Genomic DNA, 21,714 nt, shown 5'->3' with positions numbered 1-21,714 from the left:
CTTTCCAGGTCCCAGCTTCGCTGCACCACCTAGAGTTCCCCTGAAAGTGCAGTGCTCTCACTTGACTCCAGCCCATTTCATCCTACACCCCAGCCACACACAACTGATCATAGCTCCTCGAAGGTACAATGTTCTCTGTTGGCTCCCAGCTTTGTACATTGTGTTCTCTTTCTGGAATATTCTCCCTGTTCTTCATTCAAATGGTTCCTACTCATCCATCATCTCTCTCACCTTAGATGTCACTTCCTCCAGGGAAACCTCACCTGACCTTCTAAGACCAGATTAAGTGCTGCTTCTCTATACCATATAAGTACCCGGTATTAACCAATATCGTAGAACTTAACAAACTGCACTGGTTTTACTTGTTCATCTCCACCAGAGTGGAAGACCTTTGAGGACAGGGATTGTGCCTTTTTTACCAGTAATTCCGAGAGTTTGATGCAGTCCCTAGTTTAATGTTTGCACTCACAAATATTTACTACATGAGTGAATATATATATTCATATATATGTGTGTGTATATAGATATATTTTTCCCCCCAAAAAAAATCTGTAAGTCAAAAACTCATTACAGACAGGACCCTTGTTATACTTGCAGGCAGCATTCAGAGTACCTAACATATACTGTGTCCACAGCAGAAACTCAACAAATGCTTATTGAAATCAATTTTTTAATTTATGAAATTTGAATCAAGGGTAATTAAACCTTCTAAATAAAAATTAGGTATTACAGACTTGGTTCTGAAACATATTCATGGTAATATAATTGTCATTTCAAGGGCAATTTTTGTCTACAGAATACTTATACTAAATTTTTAGAAAACCCAAGTGTCCCTTCCTGGAAAGGAATTTATGAACATTACCAAGTTCTAAGGTTCTATTAAAGTCTAAAGTTCTATTAAAATATAAGTGTAAAATCTTCTCTTGACCTTGTTGAATTAGCCATCACTACAAAATGGAAAATTCCAGGAGTGTGGGGTCCAGTATCCCAGTTCTTCAAAAGGGATGAAACATCAGGCCTATATATAATGATACAGCATGGCTTTGACCTTTGGAAAACTTAATGATGTTTTGTTTTTTAATATGAGGGGCCTGGCTTAAATATCTTAATTTCATTATCTATTCATGAGATAGCTTGGTCCCAGACAGTTATAACTTGACTTTTTTTTTTTCTTGCAACTAAAGATTCTTTTATAATTCGACTTTTATACTACTGTTCTGTTGATCTGCCCACATCTTAGGAAGAGGGGCAGTCTTAGGGTTATTCAGGTTTTGGAGATGTAATTTCATTTGTTTAAGCTAATAATTAGTTCCAGAATTGTAATCTTAATTGCTAAACCCTAGTTCACACTTTTAGAATTCAGCACATTTTCATTTTGATTGCAAACTCTAGGGAAAGTGGTCACTAGATAACTAGAAAGTTAGAATTAATGGACCAATGCGTGCAAAAATGCTTAGCAGAGCAATGCTGACTTGTGCCCTCCCAATGGATGTTAGCTAGTATTTATTTTTAAGTTCCAGGGTTCAAATGAAGTGAAATAATAGTCTAGTTCAGGAAACGCTATGGTGTTCCTGTTTGGTTCCACAGTTTTATTAAATAAATGTAGTTGCTTCATATTACAATAAATAAATGGGAGTGCTTTCAAACTTAATTACCTATCAGTAGAAAATGACAGGTGGTTCAAGGTACAGTCACTTAGTGTGGTTTATTCTGGTTTAGGGGACATAGTTCAGTGTGTTTCGAATATCTGTTTTGGATGTCTATTATATCTTGGCTACTATTGAATGCAAATGTTAATTTGTGTGGCCATTTTTTATTTACAGATCTCCCAACTGAACATTCCTGAATTCTCCTACAATGGTGGATTGACCACCCAAAGGTCAAGTCTGTTCAATGCAGGTGAGTTTTGGCCAGATTTGAAGATCCAGGGGTCAAATTCAAATTTAATTAGTCTTGTGGTATCTGCATGATGGAATTTATTTTCCAGAACAGCTGTTAACTCATTTCTTTGCTTACTTCCCTCCCAAGTTTTTCATATTTCTTGCCAGTTTCCCTCCCAAGATTTCTTTCTCTTAGTAATCTCTTGCCAAGTTCCCTCCCAATGTTTTTTTCTTCTAGTGACTAAATGTGAAAACTGTCTAGTGGAATAGAAAACACAAACAGATGTTACTTCTTCAACTTACACAGTAAATATTTTTATTACAATGTGTATGTAATGAATGGCCATGACAAATATTTACCTAATGACGACCATTTTGTGGTTACAGAAGGACTGCAACAGCTCTGTGGAAACCAGTAACATATCCTAAGCCTCGGACCTCTTCTCACATCCCCCACCCCACCTCCCACCATGCACTGTTACAAAAGCCAATTACGGCTCCAAACCAGGTCCTCTTACAAGAGAGTGAGTCACTGAAGAAAGACAGTCCAATTACTTGGTACCCAAACACTAGCCTGCCTGGGATCTGTTGCTGTCAGTTGTGAGACAGTGTCATAGGATAAGATATTGGAGAATGGCGAAGGAGCGGTATTCTGGAAAGTTTTAAAAGGCAAGAGGACAGTGAAACCTGTCACTCTTTCAATGACAAAATATGATTATAATCTCCTTACGGGATAAGTAAATTAACGGGGGCCCAATTATATTAATTCCTCTTTTTGAGCTAGTAAAATCTTCAGTGCTGGTTACAAAAGTCACAAATAGGAGGATTCTAAGGGTAGTTTGGGAACGTGGAAAGAAAAATTTGGAGGAGAAGTTAATGGGCACAAGGATACAAAATGGTATTTTTAAGAATTAACTATTAATTTGTCTAGAAATCCATTCTACTATAATCTAGATCCAAAGTAGGACATATAAGCAAGACATGGAAAAGTTCCTGAAAGAGGAGACCTAAAGGTGAAGAGTCAACAGGACTTGCTTACTCGTGTCTGCTTGTTACAATTTATTCTATCAGCATAGCACTGTCTCCATGCTCTTCCCTGTGATAGAGTCTTCACTAAATCCCACTGGCTGAATAGTTTTCAACCACAGACTGAAATCAGAAAACTATGTGAACTATGTTGTGCATGCTTTTTCCTATCGAAGCAAATTTGCACCTACCTGCCTACTCCTATGACACCAGGCATCATTACACACTCAAGTGCTTTGTAGATATCAAAGTTGAATAAAAACACAAAAATGAGGAAGAAAATATTCCGCCTCATCTACAGCCCCAAGTCTAGATGTAGTACATTAAGAAACAGATCAGCTTTGCCAGTCAAAATGAAAACCTACTGAATCATGAACGTTTGTATTTGGTGATAGGGGCCACAGAGAGAACACGCTGAGGGAGTGTTGGGCTGACACCAGCTGTTAACCCTCAAGGATTCTGTAGGTATTTTGTGTTCCTGTGCTCAAAACTCCTCCACCAAATGCTTAAAAAAATAAAACCTTCATTTTGGAAGGTCCTCACTGGCCTCTTTCAAAGGCGGGAACAGTTGTTTAACAACAACAAAAATCGGTAACTTTTAAAGTCATTTAAAATAGGGGAAACTTGATTTTGACTTTCAGGATAGTCTAGCATTTTTCATTATTTTTATTTGTCACTCCCAGCAAAAACTTGTTGTTGTATAATTGTCTCCTCAAACTCTGAGACTGTGAGGCTCAGAAAAGAACATTTTCTGAGCAAAATTCTTGCGACTGACATGCCTACTTCAAAATATTTCTGAAACAGTCATCCAACAAGAATTTATCCTTCTCCCTATCAATGTGTTTGGTGGAGTATCCCAAAATAAAATGTTTAGAATCACTATTCTCAAGGAATTTACCATGTAGTTGGATAGATAACAGCATACAGGAAACATTCAGTAAAGAGAAGAGAAAATCATATACTAATGTACTCATTGTACTTACTACATTTGCCAGTTTAAAGTACAGGAATTTAGGAGAGACTGGATGCTTTTGCCTAACATAAGATGACTAGGAAGACCTAAGTCAGTTGCAAACGTCAGCAGGACAGAAAGGAGCAGGGACTCAGGGACTATTAAAAATAAAAAACTAAGTGTTTTATTTGCTATTTTAAGGCAAAGAGGATGAAGAGTGAATTGTACAATAAAAAAACAAAGAACATCATCATTATTAAAACCCATCTAGTGGTGTCCTCCACTGGTACTTTGTTAGCAATACCTGTGATCCCTCTGCTTGATCAGACATCTTAGTCATCGTAAGATCAGACATCTTAACTGACCTCCACATCCTTCTTTTCTAAACCCATAGCCTCTCTACCTGTACCTCTTTCCAGTTCCTGTTATGTAAGGAATCCTTAATCCTAAACCAACTTCTCGAGGAAAAAAATATTCACTTTTTCCCAAAGGCTCATTTTTCCTGATGCCCTTTCCTAAGGATGCAAATATTGAATAGTACACAAATAAGGGATTCCTTATCTTCTCATAATTACTCTGATACTTTAGTCTCTTCTTGTCCATCATTGACATTATCTGGATTACTGAAATAGCTTCCTATTAGTCTTCCTCCTTCTAATCAGAATAGCAAATAGTACTACTATTACTACTACTAATAATAATAATCACTGTTTTATTTATTAAGTACTTTCTATGTGCCAGAAGAATCCACAAAACCCTATAAAATAGGTAATATTATCCTTATATTGCAGAGGATAAAACTCAGTATACAGCAAGGTTAAGTAACTTTCTTCAGTAGCCCAGCTCTATCAGGTTTCAAAATCTCTGTTCTTTCTGTTAGTCCACAAAGGTTTGAATCACATCCACCTTAATTCTGCTTCTCATATCACAGCCAAAGAGATATATCTAAATTGCAAAGCTGATTACACTTCCCTGATTAAAGCTCTCCAAGACCAAATTCCTGAGACTGGTTTTCAAGGCTCCCAAGACATGGCCCTCCAGCTTCATTCCTCCCCACTCACTGTCCCCCAATAATACTCTCGTTCTCTCAAGATGCTTGTGGTTCCCTGCGCAAACCAAGTGGTTTCATGTCTGGTTTTTCTGCTCATGCAGTTTCCTCTGTCCAGAATATATTTTCCATTTTTACTTATCCTTCAAGGTGTCTGTTTTTAGAGAAAGCCTCCCTGAGAAGCTCCCTCAACTGGACTTCTGTAGTGCCTGAGAGTACTTCTACCCCAACGCTTGCTATATTGTATTGAAATGGTCTCTTTGCATATGTTTTCTTTGAGTAAAGGGATAATAAAGTTTTCATTTTGTACCCACCTTGCCTCCACCACAGTGAACGGTGTCTGGTAATCACAGAAGTCATGTTGTGGGGTCTGAAAGGGAGAGAGAAACTAGAAGCACCTCCCAACCCTGTGGCCATTTCTGGAGCATGGAACCAATATGCCTACACGCCAGACCTTCAGGATCGTATGCCAACTGTTTTCTCCCACAGAACACTCCAACTTTTGTTGATTGGGTCATGTAGAGAAGCTATAGATGACCACTTTTATAATTTTCTCTTAAAACTGCTTTTGTCAGCATCAAAATTGATATTGATGATTTTTCATGGTTCTCTTCAATTACACCAAACCCCACCTTGTTTCCCCAGTACTCACTAACAAGAACAGGCTCTCAGACACATTTATCTTACGTCATGCTCTCTAGCAGTATTCTCCACCTCCAAAGGAAATAGAAATGAGCTACTGTTTACTGAATGGCTAATTTGTACCAGATGTTGTGTTAGGCACCTTCTATTTATCTCATTTAATTTTCTCAACAATCCAGGGAACATCACTCATCAATCTTCACTTCTTCATATCAACCTAATCTTCTCTATTCCTATTGGCAGCTCTAATGTTCTTAATCAAAAAAAATTCCTCCAACGCCATAAGTTTCACTCTTGTCACCATTAGAATTCCACAGGGAATCATTCCATCAGAGGACATCAGCCTTGTGCCTCCTCTGGAGATTATTCCTTACATTAGCAGTCTCAGCTTCATCCTTTTACTCCTATAGAAATGTCTCTTTTGTTCCTATTAGAGCAAGCATTACATTCTTTATTGATTTTTTTCCCTACTGGCCCATGAACTTCCGCAGTATATAGATCTTGCTCTATTCATATTTTCATAAAAGACAGCAAGTTTCAATAAATGTTTTCAAAATTAAGACTCCCTATTTTCTTATAGTTTAAAAGTTCATTTAGGCACAGAAAACCATATATTGTATGATTCTAATTATGTGAAATATCTAGAATAGGAATATTTTAAAGACAAAAGTTTGCTTAGGGCTGGGTGGACGAGTTAGGTATGACAGAATGTAAATTGATTGCTAACCGGAATTTCTTTTAGAGGAGTTCAAAATGTAGTGATGGTTGTACTACCTTGAGAATATATTAAAAAAAAAAAGAAAAAGTATTATACACTTTAAAAATAATTTTAAGGCTGGCCATGGAATCAGAAAAAAAAAGGAATATGTTTTTATTCTTATCCTCTTTCCTTCATTATTTTAACAGTTTTATCAAGATATAATTCACATACCATACAACCATTCATTAAAATACAGGTCACTTTACTATGCACTCTTTAGAAAATAGACCACATCTTATTCAACTTGGCATTCTCAGGACCTAGCACACTATTCAGAAGATAGTAAATGCTCATTTTATGAACTAGGTACCTATACCTCTGAACTTACTACTACTGATATAGCTATGCCGTATTTGGGTTAAATATACTTCCATAGGTTTACTTGGGGGAATCAAGACACTATTTATAAAACCATTTCTATGGGAAAAGATATATTCAAAGCAAAAAATAAAACCTACCAGAAACCTGCCAACACCTTGCCACTAATAAACAAATAGAGCCCCTGATTTATCTTGCAGGGCACTCACTATCAGTCCTACATCCTAGCCCCCTCCTAGACAAATATCTGTATTCTCTAGAAACATGCAGATGCTTTATAACAAATGTAATGAGTGTTCCAACCTCTAGGTTGTAAACACTATCCCTGGAAGAAGAGTTTTTGAGGAATGAGGAATATTTTCTTCAAGGTAAATCCAGTATTTTTCAGGATAGTTTTCATTTTTATTATGCTTTCAGAGTGTATGAAAAATAAGAGAATGGAGCTTTTAAAAACTACTGTTGAATGAGTCAGTATATACATAAAAAGCCATTTGTTCAAGGATGTAGCCCTCTTTTGTAAGGACTGCAGTTTCTATCTAATCCACAATTAGCCTTTTTTCTATTTTTCTTGCACTGCATTTTAAGCTTCATTTTATTCCACTGCAATTTTTTTCATAAAAGTTGATTTAAAGGAATCTACTAATGTCAAATGCCATTTACCAAGGATAGTGATTTTGAATCAAGATCACTATTCAGGCAATACTACTGATAAACCTCATAATGTGATATTTTCCCTGCTGATCAACCTCATAATGATATATTCCCTACCATTAACACCAATAATTATTGAACCCTTTATTATGCAATTTATGTATTGAATAGTATAAGATCCATGTACTGACTTCACTTGGAATGCTTTCTGTATTTCCAGATGATTAGCTCATTCCTTGATATTGTCACGAAGTGATTCATTGTAATTTTGCCTCTGTTTCAGAGAATTAGTCACTAAAAGTTGTATGGTTACATGTTCAAGGCCAAAGGATGAGATCTAATCACAATTTAATTGCTGATTCCCTACTGGTGGTCAATGTTTGTTTCATTAGGCTATGGTGTTATTAAAATAATTAAAATCCTCTTATGTAATTTTGAAGTACCTTTTAAAAAATATATGCTATATAAATGTCCATGGAGGACATCTGTCTCACTAATAAGTGTACAAAATTCTTACCATTCATAGAGTTTTTATTGTAACCAAACCAGACCACCATTTAAAAAATAAATTGTAATTTCTTTATGTTTCTGCAAGCTTCTTACAGCAGGGGTCATATATTTTATTAATTAATTTACTCACAGTTTACCCATTGTGGAAATGTGATTAATATATACAGATTGATTAAGTAAAAAGTTAAATATCTAGTTTGAAGGTTTCATATGCATAATCAGATATTTTTCACATAATTACTTACCTCTTCTAGTTGGCATGCTTTGATGACACTCCTATATCTATACTCATCATAGGAAACACCAAAGATGATGTTATCTTTAATGGTGCCAGGCATGATCCAGGAAAACTGAGAGCAGAATGAAATTCTTCCACTGTGCTTAATTTTACCCTCTGAAGGCTCCAGTTCTCCCATAATCATCATGAGAAGTGAAGTCTGGAAATAAACCCATTGTTATTACGTTAAATCACTTGATCAAATCACTCTCAGGATGCACGTGCCTCCAACTGTCATCCTAAGCAGAAGTAACTCTTCTAATTTTTAAAGATTCTATATTAATTTATTCAATTCAAAAAAGTTTAAGCACTTCCTGTTCTAGGTATACTGCTATGCACAAAAGATACGAACAGGAATAAAACAAAGAGGAATAAAAGAGACAATTACAATGGAGTGTGATAAATGCTACAATAGAGGCTCACAGAGATGGGGCACCTAATTCAGATTGTTGGGATGGGTTTGGAAGAGGTCAGGGAAAGATTAGTAACAGCTGACATTTATTGACGGCTCATTTATTTTCTCATATGCCTTGTTCAATCTGTCTAATGCCGTTGTACCTTTCTTGGAAACATGTTCAGAATCTGGGGGCTTCTTCCACTACTACCTGGATTAAGCTAATATCATCTCTTGCCAGAATAAATACAATAGCCTTCTAACTTACGTCTTTGCTCTGCCCTTGTCTTCCTATAATCTATTCTCAAAGTGGCCCTGTCAAAATGTAAGTCTGATCATGTTACTTTTCTACTGAAAACCCTCCAAAGGTTTCTAATGTCTTCAGAACAAAAGCCTAACTCCTCACAAGGCCCTTTGTAAGTCCCTCAGAGCCTTTTTACAAGGTCCCAAGTAATGGTGTGGCTCCCATTACTTCTCTGACAGCTCTACTCTCCATGGCTCACTGTGCCAACCCCACTGACCTCCTTGCTCTTGTGTGAACTAGACAGACACAGTCCCATTTCACAGGTTTGCTCCACCCCTTACCTGGAAGACTTCCCCAGAGAGCCACATGACCTAATCTCTCACCTCCTTCAATTTTTTGCTCAAATGTTACCTTTCAATGAGGCCTTCTCTATCTCCACTGCTTAATATCACACCGCTATCACCAATCTTCCTTTCTGTTTTATCTTCATAGCATTTACTATCATATGACATACACACACACACACACACACACACACATATGTATATCTCCCACTAGAATGTGAGCCTCTTGGGTTGAGGAAGAGGGTATGTTGTGGGTTTTGTTCACTACTATATCCTCAGGGCCTAGAATGGTACCTGGCACAAAGTACCTACTCAATATAATTGCTAAATGATATTGTATTTTACTCAATAATTTAATGATATGATACATTATATTAAATTAGAAGGGCTCAATAACTTTAAACAGTGAATTACTGGTACATAAATATAGAAACCAATGGAAGTGAATTAAAACTACACAAACAAATCCAAATGCATAAAAGAACTAGTGTTTGATAAAGATGTCATCTAAAATCAGTGGAGAAAAACAGACTATTCAGTATATGGTGCTGAACAACTGAACAGCCAACTGGAGGTCAAACAAAAGAACTGTAGCCATATATCACACCATATGCATGATGAACTCCAAACAGGCCAAAGAATAAGTATAAAAATAAGACCATAAAATACTTGAAGAAAACATTGAAGGATGCCTAAATTTAAAAAAAACAGAAAGAAAAATGGAGTAAGAAAGCCTTTCTATGACTCAAAATCCAGAAGCTATAAAAGATAAATTAAATCACGTTAAAAAAAATCTTGTGCACAGAAAATGAAAGGAAAGAATGTCAAACTGAGGTAAATATTTGCAAGTTATATCACTCAAAGGAATAATTTCCCTCTTAAGTGATCTTAAAATCAAAAGGAAAAACACTAACATCTCATTAGAAAATTGTGCAAAATATACAGATATTTTACCAAAAATTAAAATAGAAGTGGCCTTTAAACATATGACAAGATACTGTACTTTATTCATAATAAGTGCAAATTGAAAAAAACACTGACATACGACTTCACCCAATGAGACTGGAAATAATTAAAAAATTAGATGCCGTCTGCTGGGGATGCTGTGGGGTAATAAATCTGCAATCTTATATGGACTGTATGGCACGTGAATAAATCGATGCAACCTTCAGGAAGTTTGACAGATATACAAATGCTTTACCATTTCTAGGAAGCTACCTTGCAGAAATACTTGTAGGCGTGCTAAATGGCATATATGCAAGATTAGTCATAGCGTCATTCTTTGTGTTAGTTAAGCACTGGAAATAACCCAAATGTCAATCGATAGGTGACTCATTACATTACAGACCTCTAACCAAACAATAAAATACTATACAGCGATATATATAATATATATACATTCAAAAAATTAACAAGAGTAGCTGCCTGGGTTGGGAGAAATGGTGGAAAGTGGAAAATAAGCAGAGGAGAAACAGAAGTGAGAGGGAAATTTTTCAACTTTTTATACATTTTAATTTTCCAGAATTTTTAATTTTAATAAATAATAATATCACCTAAAATATATTAGGAAGAAAGGAGGGACAAGAGACAGACATCTTTGTGATATCTAGTTCAGTAAATTTTAAAATTCTTATTGTATAGGGAAAAAAATTCCAAAATTCCTTATTTCTACATAAAATTCTTCTATATAAAAATTAAAACTAGAAGTGTTATTTTCATATAGAACAGCTTTATAAATCCCAACAATGGAATGGATCTGATTATATATGGATTACATATCTCTATATATAATATATAAATATATATATGTGTGTAGGCATATATTATATGTGTATATATACATATATATGTATACATATATATGCACACAATATACATGTTAAATATAGGTTTGTATATATTAAATACAAAAGTTAAATATATATTTAACAATATTTATCTATATAAACTTATATAGATAAATATATAATATTTATCAATATAAACATTTATCAATATTTTGGTATTTTGAGAGATGTGAAGTTAAATGTAAACACCATTGAATATAATACATATATAAAATACCAAATATTGACAAAACTTGGCAGACTTTGTATTTTATTTAAAAAGTAAGCAAAAACAGAAGCCCACAGCCATTCCACACATCTGATGCTCAGTAATTAGCAGAGCAAGCTAAGAGTTCCAGAGCAAGGCCAGCCAGGGCAGAAGACAGAGACTATGTGCTGTCAGGGGTTGTCAGCAAGGCCACAGACCTGCTTCAGTTGTGTAGACAACAGAAGAACTAAAAATCCCCACACCCTGGGGGTGATACCATAAGCCAGCCTTTAGTTGGGGATACCCAGGAATGTAGACTCTTACACCAGTACTGCTTAATTAAAATAATTCAAGGAAGTTTCATAAATGAAAGATATTGAATGTAGATTAGAACCCCCCCAAAATTCATTTTCCCAAAGACATTCAATTAAATAAATTTATATCAAGCACCTATTACATGCTAGGTACTATGATAGTCCTTGGAATATAAAAACAAAGAAGACATGGTTCCCCTACAGTCTAGACATTAATAACAAGGGAGAGTGATAAAATTAAACCTGACCTTACTGGGTTTTTTTAAGAGACTAGGACATGTGTTTTATTCAAAAATTAAACAGTCCAATAAAAATTAGGTTTTAAAATCTGTAAACTCTTTGACTCTGCAATCCTAGTCTTAGAAACTGATCATTAGAAAATTATGAAATGCACAAAGATACAGATCAATCGATTTACAAATAATAGAGAATGCCATCACAACATCATTTATACAAAAATAACTTGGCAATAATCTGAATATTCAACAAAAACATGTAATGCTATGCAGCCATTACGAATGACTGTGTTCTGCAGATAAAGCTTTGTGATGTGTTTGATTTCTATCTGAGTGAAATTGGTTACAATACAGTATTAGAGAATAATCCTATTTTGGTTTTTATAAACACATATATATAGGAAAATGTCTAGAAGAAAAATATTTCAAAATATTTACCCGATTATCCCTAACAGGTGAAATTAGGAATAATGTGCATTTTTCCCTGATATTTTTTGTTCTATCTGCATTTTCTTGCTTTTCTACAAAGTTTTAACAACAGTATAAACAACTACCATTTATTAAGCATGTATTTTGTTCCAAGTACTGCATCAAGGGCTTTGTATACATTTCCTTATCTAATCCTTATACCTGACCTTATTGTATTTTATATCTCCAGATTTCCAGAGATATAAAATACAACCAAAATCTCAGAGATAGCTACTTGATCCATAATGTCCTTCTGGACACAAGTATACACATATATATGCTTTTATAAAATGCAGATCATAATGTACATATTATTTTATAACCTGTTGTCTTTCTTCACTTAAGAGTATCTTCAGAGTCATTTTTTAACATCCCTTAGCCTGACTGAATAACATGCCATTATATAACTACACCAAAATTTATCTAATCAATCCCCTATTGTTAGATATTTAGGGCTTCCCCCAATTTTGGGCCACTGAAACTATGTTGTGATGAATATATAAAATCTCTGCAAACATACCAGGATAAGTCATACAAATCGACAAGTTATTTGGTTATTTTTAAGGCTTTGGATATACAAATTACCAAATTGAGTGGTGCAGGAATTATCTTGAAATGTGAATATTTTCAATTATTCTATCTTATATTTTAGTTAGACCTTTTATCTAATAAGATTATAAAATGCTCCATTCTTATACTATGAAGGACATCCTCCTAGACTGAGTTGCCAAGTTGTTTCTCAGAGGGGTTTAATTATTCCTAAGGGGTCACTGCCTCCATCTGACTCCATCTTCATGTGTACTTCCCAGAAGATGCAACTGTAACTCCAGCCAGCAATTATCTGCTCATCAGTTCTTAATAGAGTTGCCTGAAATTTAATTACTGGTTAAGTCTTGTAATCTGTAATCCCAAAGCTATTTGTTTACACCTTTAAAGAAGTAATTTTAAACACCTAAACAAAATTAATTAAAAAAATTCTGTGAAATACTATTACTGTGTGCTCACAAGCAATCATTCTTGTTTAGATCATCTGTGACTTGCTTATTAGCAACTCCTCCTATGGTATCATTTTCTTTTAATAGTGATAATTGCTAGTAATATTATACAAGAAATAGAAGAAAAAAGTAGCACTTGGAGAAGAAACACATTTTTCTAAGAAGAAAATGCACAACTACAGCTACTTTATTGAAAGGCCTGTTTCTCATGTGGGAGAACGTACCTGGAGAGAGAAATAAGCAAACTGTATATCACTAGCACTATGAACACCAAATTCAATGATTAGAAATTTTCTATGGCATTTTGTTTCCCACGTCTCAGACTAAATTCTTCAAAATATGGTTCTTCCTAAATTAGACATTAATAAATAACTGTCTTTCAGGAGTATTTCTATTTTTATTTACATTTTTATCTTATAGCAGCACTGCTCCTTCCTTCCTCCCTCCCTTCTTCCCTCCCTTCTTCCCTCCCTCCCTTTCTTCCTTCCTTCCTTTTCTTTCATCAAAGCTAAAATTATAATCAAATGGGATGAAGAACCTATTTTTAATAGACTTTCAAAGCAAATACCTATTATCCTTAGTAGCCCATTCCAAAGCCAGGAGGCCCTTTCTTATCCCTGATTTTATTCCTTCATGCCCTTTAAATTTATTTCCTAGATAAAGACAACAAGTGTTTATAATTATCTGAACAATAACTCAGGTCTTTGAAGATCACTATAAAGTCTTCTTCTGACAATAAACTTTGACCCTTTAGCTTTCTAACCTATTAATTTTTGTCAGATGTATCTCCAAATATCCATGGTTTATAATTAGTTGGGGTGGGGGCAGGTGTTGAGGCTGACCAGCACTGAATAAATTAACATTCCTATGTATTGCCTTCAAAAAACTGTCCCAACTCAATAATTTTTCCTCATAATAAATCATAAGCAAGTCCGAGTCCATTCTCCAAAATTCTAATGTCAACAAAATGGGACCTTTTACATGCAGTTACTGAAGTAAAATCTAAGCCATGATTTTCCTGGACCAGCTCTGAGAAAATGTCTGTGCCACAGACTGGTAAAAATGGATGCTTTATTTGTTCAATAAAGTTATTGAATGCTCATCCTGTATGTGCATGACGCTGTGCTGAGCAGTGTCCAAAATATAAAGATATAAAAGAAAAAGTCACTGAAAATAATAGGAAGAAATAAAAGGCTAGAGGATGCTATCAGTGGAATAATTTATATTATAAGGAACTCTATATCCAAGTATTCTCCTAATACCAATGTAAGAATTTCTCCAAAACATCTTATTACATTACAGACAAACTAGAAAAAGAAAGGAGAAAATCATGTCAAGTTAAGATCTTCATAATGAGGTATAAATGAGACTACCTTGCCTGCTCCAGTAGATCCAGCGACGGCCAACAACTGTCCTCTTTCTATATTGAAACTGATACCTTTCAGGACAGGAGCACCGAGAAGTGAGAAGTTACTGAAGAAGAGGCTGTTATCACCATTGGAAATTTTTCTATTGTTATTATTTTGTTTTGCTTTCTCAAATAATTTCCCACATCCCTGTAAAAAAACAAACAAACATGTTTTTCAGATATTTTCAATAGCTATTTGCATTATGTATGATTAGTTTGAAAAGCACATGGCACATGACCCATACTTTACAGCACACAATTGATAGCACATGATTTCTAGAGCACATAATCCAAAACATCTGAAAATTATAATAATAATTTCAATTTCTCAGATTCTTGCTCACCGCCAAATTTAATTAAAGATATCTATCTACATATATAAAGGTATCTATCTATATATATGTGTGCGTGTGATGTAAATATATACACACACATAAATATATATCCTCTCCTATAGGCTGGGTACATAAACATAATTATTTAATCTTCAGTAGAATAACAATATATGAGGTAGATTTTATAATCCTCTTTCAAAGCTGTAGACTGTGACTCAAAGAAGTTAAGCAACTAAAGTCATGTAAGTAGTAGGCCTGAGTAGAATTACAACCCAGATCTTCTGCTCTATCATGCTGGTAGTACCTTCCTCTGAGAAGCTCAAAGCATTTCTTTAATTAGCTATTATTAAGTGTAAATATGATGATACTGCCATATGATTTGAATGAATTCCATTTTTGTAAGAGTAGCTGGGAGAAAGAATTCTCTTTTGAAAGTGCCCTGCTTCTCTACTGCCCCATGGAAAGCGTTAGGGTAGTGGTCTTCAAACCAAAGTAAACAGCACTACAGATTATCAGGAGGAAGGTAGTGCACACAGTTTTAACGGAATGTATTCCCACATCCTCAACATGCAAAAGTACTCCTTCCTAAAGTTAGTCTGCCTGAGAATTTGCCTGCTGTTTGTCATTTCTCTTTCCCACTTCCTGCTCACAATTGTCCTTCCCTCACTTTACACAGAAGAGGCAGCCTTCTCACTAGCCCTAAGTTTAGTTACATTGCATTTTCTGGAGTGTAAAAAGCTCAATAATACAAACAAGGGGACTGTAAGAGAATGATTTTCTCCTGAAAGGTGATCCCATAAAAGCAAAGCCAGAAATACTGAAGGAGGTAACATCTTATTTCACCCAAGTTTCAAACTGATGGCGATCTATGTGTCTTATCATCTCAGAATCAGATTTCAGAAATGAATTGAGAAATAAGATATTTTAATTAACTTATTATTTATTTAATTTTAATGAGTTAATAATTTAATACAAATTATTATCTGTATTTTAAAGTCAAGTCACACTTTCCTGACATAAAGCAAGTCACATTTAGCTGATTGGCTTGACAATGAGACCTGACTTCATAAATTCATTTATTTCCCATGAAATTGCACTGAAACTGCAGCTCCCAAGTTTTGAAAAAAATTATTTAACATATGAAAACAATATACAATAGACAAGAATTACATTCTTTGCCACCACTTAAACCTATGTTGAAAAATTAGTTTTTAAGTTGAAAAGTCAACTTAAAATGTATCAGATATACATAGTTTTTCAGAACTATTTTAGGGCATACATAAGCAATTAAGCTTAAAGACCACTGCTTGAATTCTTATGATATGGATGGCTAACACCCCTTTCAGTTAACAGATAACTAAAAGCAAAGCTTTTAAGAAGTAGGCAATGAAAAGTCTTTAAATGAGACAAAGGCATCTGTTATTCCTTTATTCATTTATTTAACTAATAGACATTTCTTGAGCATCACCTCTGTATTAAAGACCACTTCACGGACTTCCCTGGTGGTCCAGCAGTTAACAGTCCATGCTCCCAATGCAGGGGGCCTGGGTTCGATCCCTGGTCAGGGACTTAGATCCCGCTTGCGGCAACTAAGAGTCCGCATGCTGCAACTAAAGATCCCCGAAGATCCCACGTGCCGCAACTAAGACCCAGCACAACCAAATAAACAAATAAATATTTTTTTAAAAGACCACTTCAAAAATCCCACATAGGAGAATAACATATGGATAGATATTAATACTGCAATGTGTTTAGTGCTACAACTGAAAATTCACACCAAGTCCTATAGGAGCGCATTAGAGAAAGCAACTGACTCAGTCTGGAATTTGACCAAGTAAATGACACAGTACTAGGCTATGAAGGATGTAAGTGGTTATTTCACAAGAGCAAGAAATAGTCTAGGTGTTCCAGGAAGAAGGATCTGCATGCACATTTTAGGCTTAAAAGAACAAAATACATCTCAGGAATGGTGAGTGGCTAGGTGAGATGTATATGGTAAGATGACAAAGGGTATCCTTGGTAAGGTGGGCAGTGCAGGCTATTAAGGGGCTCATGTGCCATGCTTAGAAATAGGACTTTTATCCAATAAACCCTTGGACCAATGGAAGGTTGTTTTTACTAATAACTTTAATTTCTGAGTACAGAAGTAAAACACTTATTTCAGGAAATTTGGTAAACAGAGGAAAGCAGCAAGAAGAAAAAAATAATCACCTGTTATCCTACCACTGAAAAGAAACCACGTTTAACATTCTAATGATACCCCTCCACTCCTTCACATATATATATATATATATATATATATATATATAATCATATATATGATATTTTACAACATTAAGGAAAAATTATACATAAGGTTTGTGACCTGCTTTTTCTGAGTTACAATAAATCATAAATATTTTCACATATCATTAAACATTCTTTTAAATATAATTTTAAGTTGCAGGATAGTATCCAAGAGCATGGATAAAGTATAAATAGTTCTCTATTTTTGACATTATATGGTTTTCTTTTTAACTTAATAATTCTGTGATGCATGGACTTTGCTATAAACCTTGGAGCAAATCTCTTTTTTTTTTTTATAAGTATAAATTCCCAAATGTGGGATTTCCAGGGCAAAAGGTATAGCAAAAATTCTAAGTCTTTTGAAAAGTAGTTCCAAATTTTCCTCCATTAAGGTATGAGAGTGCTAGATTTGAGGAACCATTATCAACACTGTTGCTTTCTGGTTTGGGATTTATTTTGTTTTGTTCTGTTTTTTCTGTTTTATAGGTGAAAATGGAATCTCACTATTGATCTTATTTTTATTTGATACCTAGTAAAGTTGAACATGTTCCATGTTTACAAGTCCCCTGTGGTTGTCAGAGGAAGAATTATGATATCCTTTGCCTTTACTTCAGTCTCTGTCTCATCTTCTCAACTAGCTGGGTAATAAATCATGACATTCTGAATTTCAGTCTCCTGAGTTGTTGAGGGTTTTAAATGAGGTAATATATATGAAAGTATTTTGTATACAGTAAAACATTAGTCCATTTCTTTTAATTAGAGGCAGAGAAACCTAGGCTGACCTTTTGGCTCTCTCCTAACCAGTTGTATAACCTTGTTCTAGTTACTTAAAATCCCTAAAGCTCAGCTACCTAATACATAAATAGAAATTGTACCTATTCAGCTTGTGTGGTGTGAGGGAAGAGTCATATATAACTCATCAGGGACTTGCCTCTTGAATAACTGGGTGAACGGTGACATCATCAAATGGGTGGAGAAGACAATGGAAGGAGCAGATTTATGAAGCTTGGGGAGTGATAAATGTGAGTGCTTGAGGAGCTTGCAGGGAATTTGGAAATAATGTATGAAGTTCAGGAAAGAAACTGGGGCTAAAGATTTGCCTTTGAGAGTCATCAGCACATTGATGTCAGGTGAGCCTGAGTCACCCAGAGAGCATGAAATGCCAGAAGGAAGCCTAGGTGCAGACACAGTGGCCCATCACCATTGAAGAGGCAGGCAGGGAAGACTTAGAAGTCATGGTCGGAATATAAGATGACATGGAAAGAGTGGTTCACTAAAGCTAAGTTAAATAAGTATTTTTAAAAGAAAAGTTTTAATATATTGGTAAGGGCAGAATCCAGATTGCAGCAGGGAAAAGTCATAAAAGATGACGAAGTAAGAACAGCTTTGATGGCCAAAGGAAGCAGAATGATAAAGCTTGGAGGATGAGGCTGGGTGGGCAAAAGTCAGAGAAGAAATTTTTTTAACTTGAAAATATTTAAATGTGAAAAGGAGTCAGTTGAAAAAAAGATGTTAAAACTTGTAGAGAGAGACTAATTGCTGGCCCCATGTCCTGAGAAGACGAAGCAAGATGATAACAGTTTAGTCAAAGGCAGGAGGAAGCATACATCTTTCACTTAGATAAGAAAGAGAAGAAAAAAATAATCCCAAGGGCAAAGAAAGAAGTTATAAGTATGCATACATGATGCTGCATATCTTATAGCATCTATATATTTTCTCTATATCTTACAGAAGTCAAGACCATCTGCTGGGGGTGAGCAGAACCTAGGAGAGATTGGGAGTTTCAGGAAAGTGATAAAAATCTGGAAAAGCTTTTAGAGAAATGGTAAAGAAAATTAACTAAATACAAATGAAAAGATTTCCCAAGAAAGTTTATAGGCCCATTTGAAGTTGAAACAATAACTGTATAAAACTTATAACTGACTAGAGTATATGATTTTCCCAGATAGCACCTCCTTTGTCAAAGATATCAAGTGAATGTTTTGTAGCAAAAGATTCAGTGAAAGGAAAAGGGAATTGAGGGTGCTGCTAGGAGAAGAACTGAAGTGACTGGTGTTGTCATTGGTGAAGGTTAAACCAGGAGTAGTCCAAAAGGGAGAACTAAGGAGCCTGGAAATCTTCATGAAATTGGAAGGCAGTAAAGGTGGGATGAAGAGACTGAGAGAGCTAAGGTTAGGAAATTCTGAACTAAGAAAGAGATTCCAGAGTGTGACATTTGCAAAGTGGAGTAAGTCTAGGTGCTCACCAAGCTCAGCATGTGACCATGAAAGGAAGCTTCTGAACTAACTGTAAAACGTAAGTTCTGAGGACAGTAGTGGAAGGATTTCTCACATGGGTGCTGAAGTTTCAGACATGATGGCAGAGATTTAACAAGCACCACTATCCCGGGTAAATATCATCAAGGGGTATCCAGAATTTGACAGCTGACAGAGTCTGGAGGATGAGGATACAGCCGGATGGAAGGTTCACTGAAGGAGTTGTAGTCTGTGACATTTGGGTCCAAAACCTGACTTCAGCCCTTGCCTGTTCTGTGAGCTGAGCCAGGTTCTGTAACCTTCCTAAGCCTCCATTCCCTTATCAGCAAAATGGAAACATTAAGATTTCATCATAGGAATGTTATGAGAAATAAGACAAAACATACAAAGTGCTTATCTAGTACCTGGCAGATTGTAAGGGCTCAAGCATGCTACCTATTTTATTAGATGAAAGCAGAGTGAAATGGAGATTAGAAAAACAATTGTAAGTACTGTCAAACTTCTTATTTTTCTTCATGCCTAGAAAGGCATTTGAAATTCCTAAAATCAAAGAAGTAAAATCAACCGGATCCACACACCTCTCCACAATTTTTCTGGGCAGATAAAGAATTATTCTCTTACCTATGTCTAAAAAAATGAAGTATAGTAAAGCCCTTGAGGTCAAGTTACTTACGTAAATAAAACCAATTTAAGATATTGTGAAATATGTAGAAGTGGGACATTGGTTTCATAACTCCTATGTTTACTCAACATAAAAAAATGATAAGGAAAGAGGAACTCAACAGGTATTCTCAATAATCAAATATTACTTCTTTAGAAGCTGAAAAATCATTGATAATATTTTTTCTGACCATGAGAAATATTTACTACAGAATTTTTAGTAGTGAATTAAAATAAGTAAAAATAGTAGAAAACAATACATTGGTCTATTTCTCATACATCTTTATGGTGACTGGTGTATGTAAATTGCATTGGATTGGAACTTGAGATCAGAGAGGGTAGCATTTAGTGAGGAACTATCATGTGCATGGTACTATGCTGAATACTTTCCATAAGTTATCTCAGTCAATCCTCACAACAAACTTGCAAGGTATATATTAATATTCCCATTTTATAGATGAAGAACAGGAGGCTCCACAAAGTTCAGTAACTTGGTCTAGATTACACAGATAGTAAATGGCGGAACCAGGATTCAAACCCTGTTCTATCTGGCTCCAAAACCTATAAGCTTTGTATTACTTCCTAATTTGTTATGTGAAGCAAATTACATGACTTAGAGAAAAATAACGAGGCTTGCCTATCGTATTTAATATTCCTGGGCCTCTACCTCTTAATCTATAAAATAAGTTCTATCATCATGCTAACTTTATTGCCCATTCGGATGAAAACCAGAACCACAAACAAGCAAAGCTTAAATATTTAGAACAAACAAAAACAAAAAATATCTGACCTCCTCCCAGAAGGCTGTTACATTCTCCATCACTACTTCTGTAGTTGTTAAGTTATATTCCAGTGTCTTATATTCTTGCTTTTGTAAGAAATCCTGTTTGCAAAAGAGAGCAAAAACGTATTGCAGAACCAGGATACCATTGATACATTATTACATCTATTTTACACTCTAATAGTGATGCATTCTGTACTTGGATTTTATGAATTACATTAGAAATTGTTTCTTAATAAAATAATTTTATAAGTGTTCTAAAGTTAATTTGCCAAGTACTATAATTAATCATTTTGAAATGTAATATTTTATAAAACTGTTTTTATACATTAGATTTTTAACATACCACTGATTCATCCTTGTACTATTACATGTTAACCTTAGTGATGAATTTATAAAGCACACCTGAATTACCCACCAATTGCCTCCACTCAACATTGAGAGAGAGAAAACTATCATCTTCATCTTTATAGCACCCTCCTTATTAGAGGCATCATTAGCATCACTTCTCTGGGTTAAGTAAAGGTGTGAAGATCTGATATAACTGATTTTAGGGCATCAAACCTTGATTCTAAAAGAAGGGCTCTATTAGCGACTCAGAATCACAGTGCTCCTAGAGATGGTGGGAGCATGAGGAAGAATTAGGTTTATGCATCCTGAAGTCTTCTTCATAGGAGGTAGTTTTAAAAGTCTTGTCCTTGCTAACTTTTTCCCTTCTCGCCTCTTCAATTCACTCACTATCTCTATTTCGGTTTCCCTCTTTTTCTCCCAGTTTTGTTTTTAAGATCTGTTTCTCTGTCTGTATTCCTGTTTAGTGAATCTGTTTCCCTGATGCATTCTCTTTGGGTCTCTATGTCTGTTTCTCTCTTCTCTTTCTCTGTCTCCCCACCACCTCT

General features: G+C 35.1%; 1 protein-coding gene across 1 annotated transcript in view; it reads right to left on the bottom strand.

Annotated features, from left to right (window-relative positions):
- CFTR (CF transmembrane conductance regulator) overlaps window positions 1-21,714 on the bottom strand; it is a 196,137-nt gene that overhangs the window by 108,544 nt on the left and 65,879 nt on the right. The window contains exons 9-11 of the mRNA XM_060020786.1: window positions 20,828-20,920; window positions 14,467-14,649; window positions 8,033-8,224 (exon numbers count right to left, since the gene is read on the bottom strand). Coding sequence (XP_059876769.1) covers window positions 8,033-8,224; window positions 14,467-14,649; window positions 20,828-20,920 — 468 coding nt within the window. The remainder of the gene's footprint in view (window positions 1-8,032; window positions 8,225-14,466; window positions 14,650-20,827; window positions 20,921-21,714) is intronic.

This window comes from Delphinus delphis, chromosome 9 (assembly GCF_949987515.2).
Source record: "Delphinus delphis chromosome 9, mDelDel1.2, whole genome shotgun sequence".
NCBI lineage: Eukaryota > Metazoa > Chordata > Mammalia > Artiodactyla > Delphinidae > Delphinus > Delphinus delphis.
The sequence above is the reverse complement of the archived record's forward strand: the minus strand, read 5'-3'. Positions and strand labels throughout refer to the sequence as shown.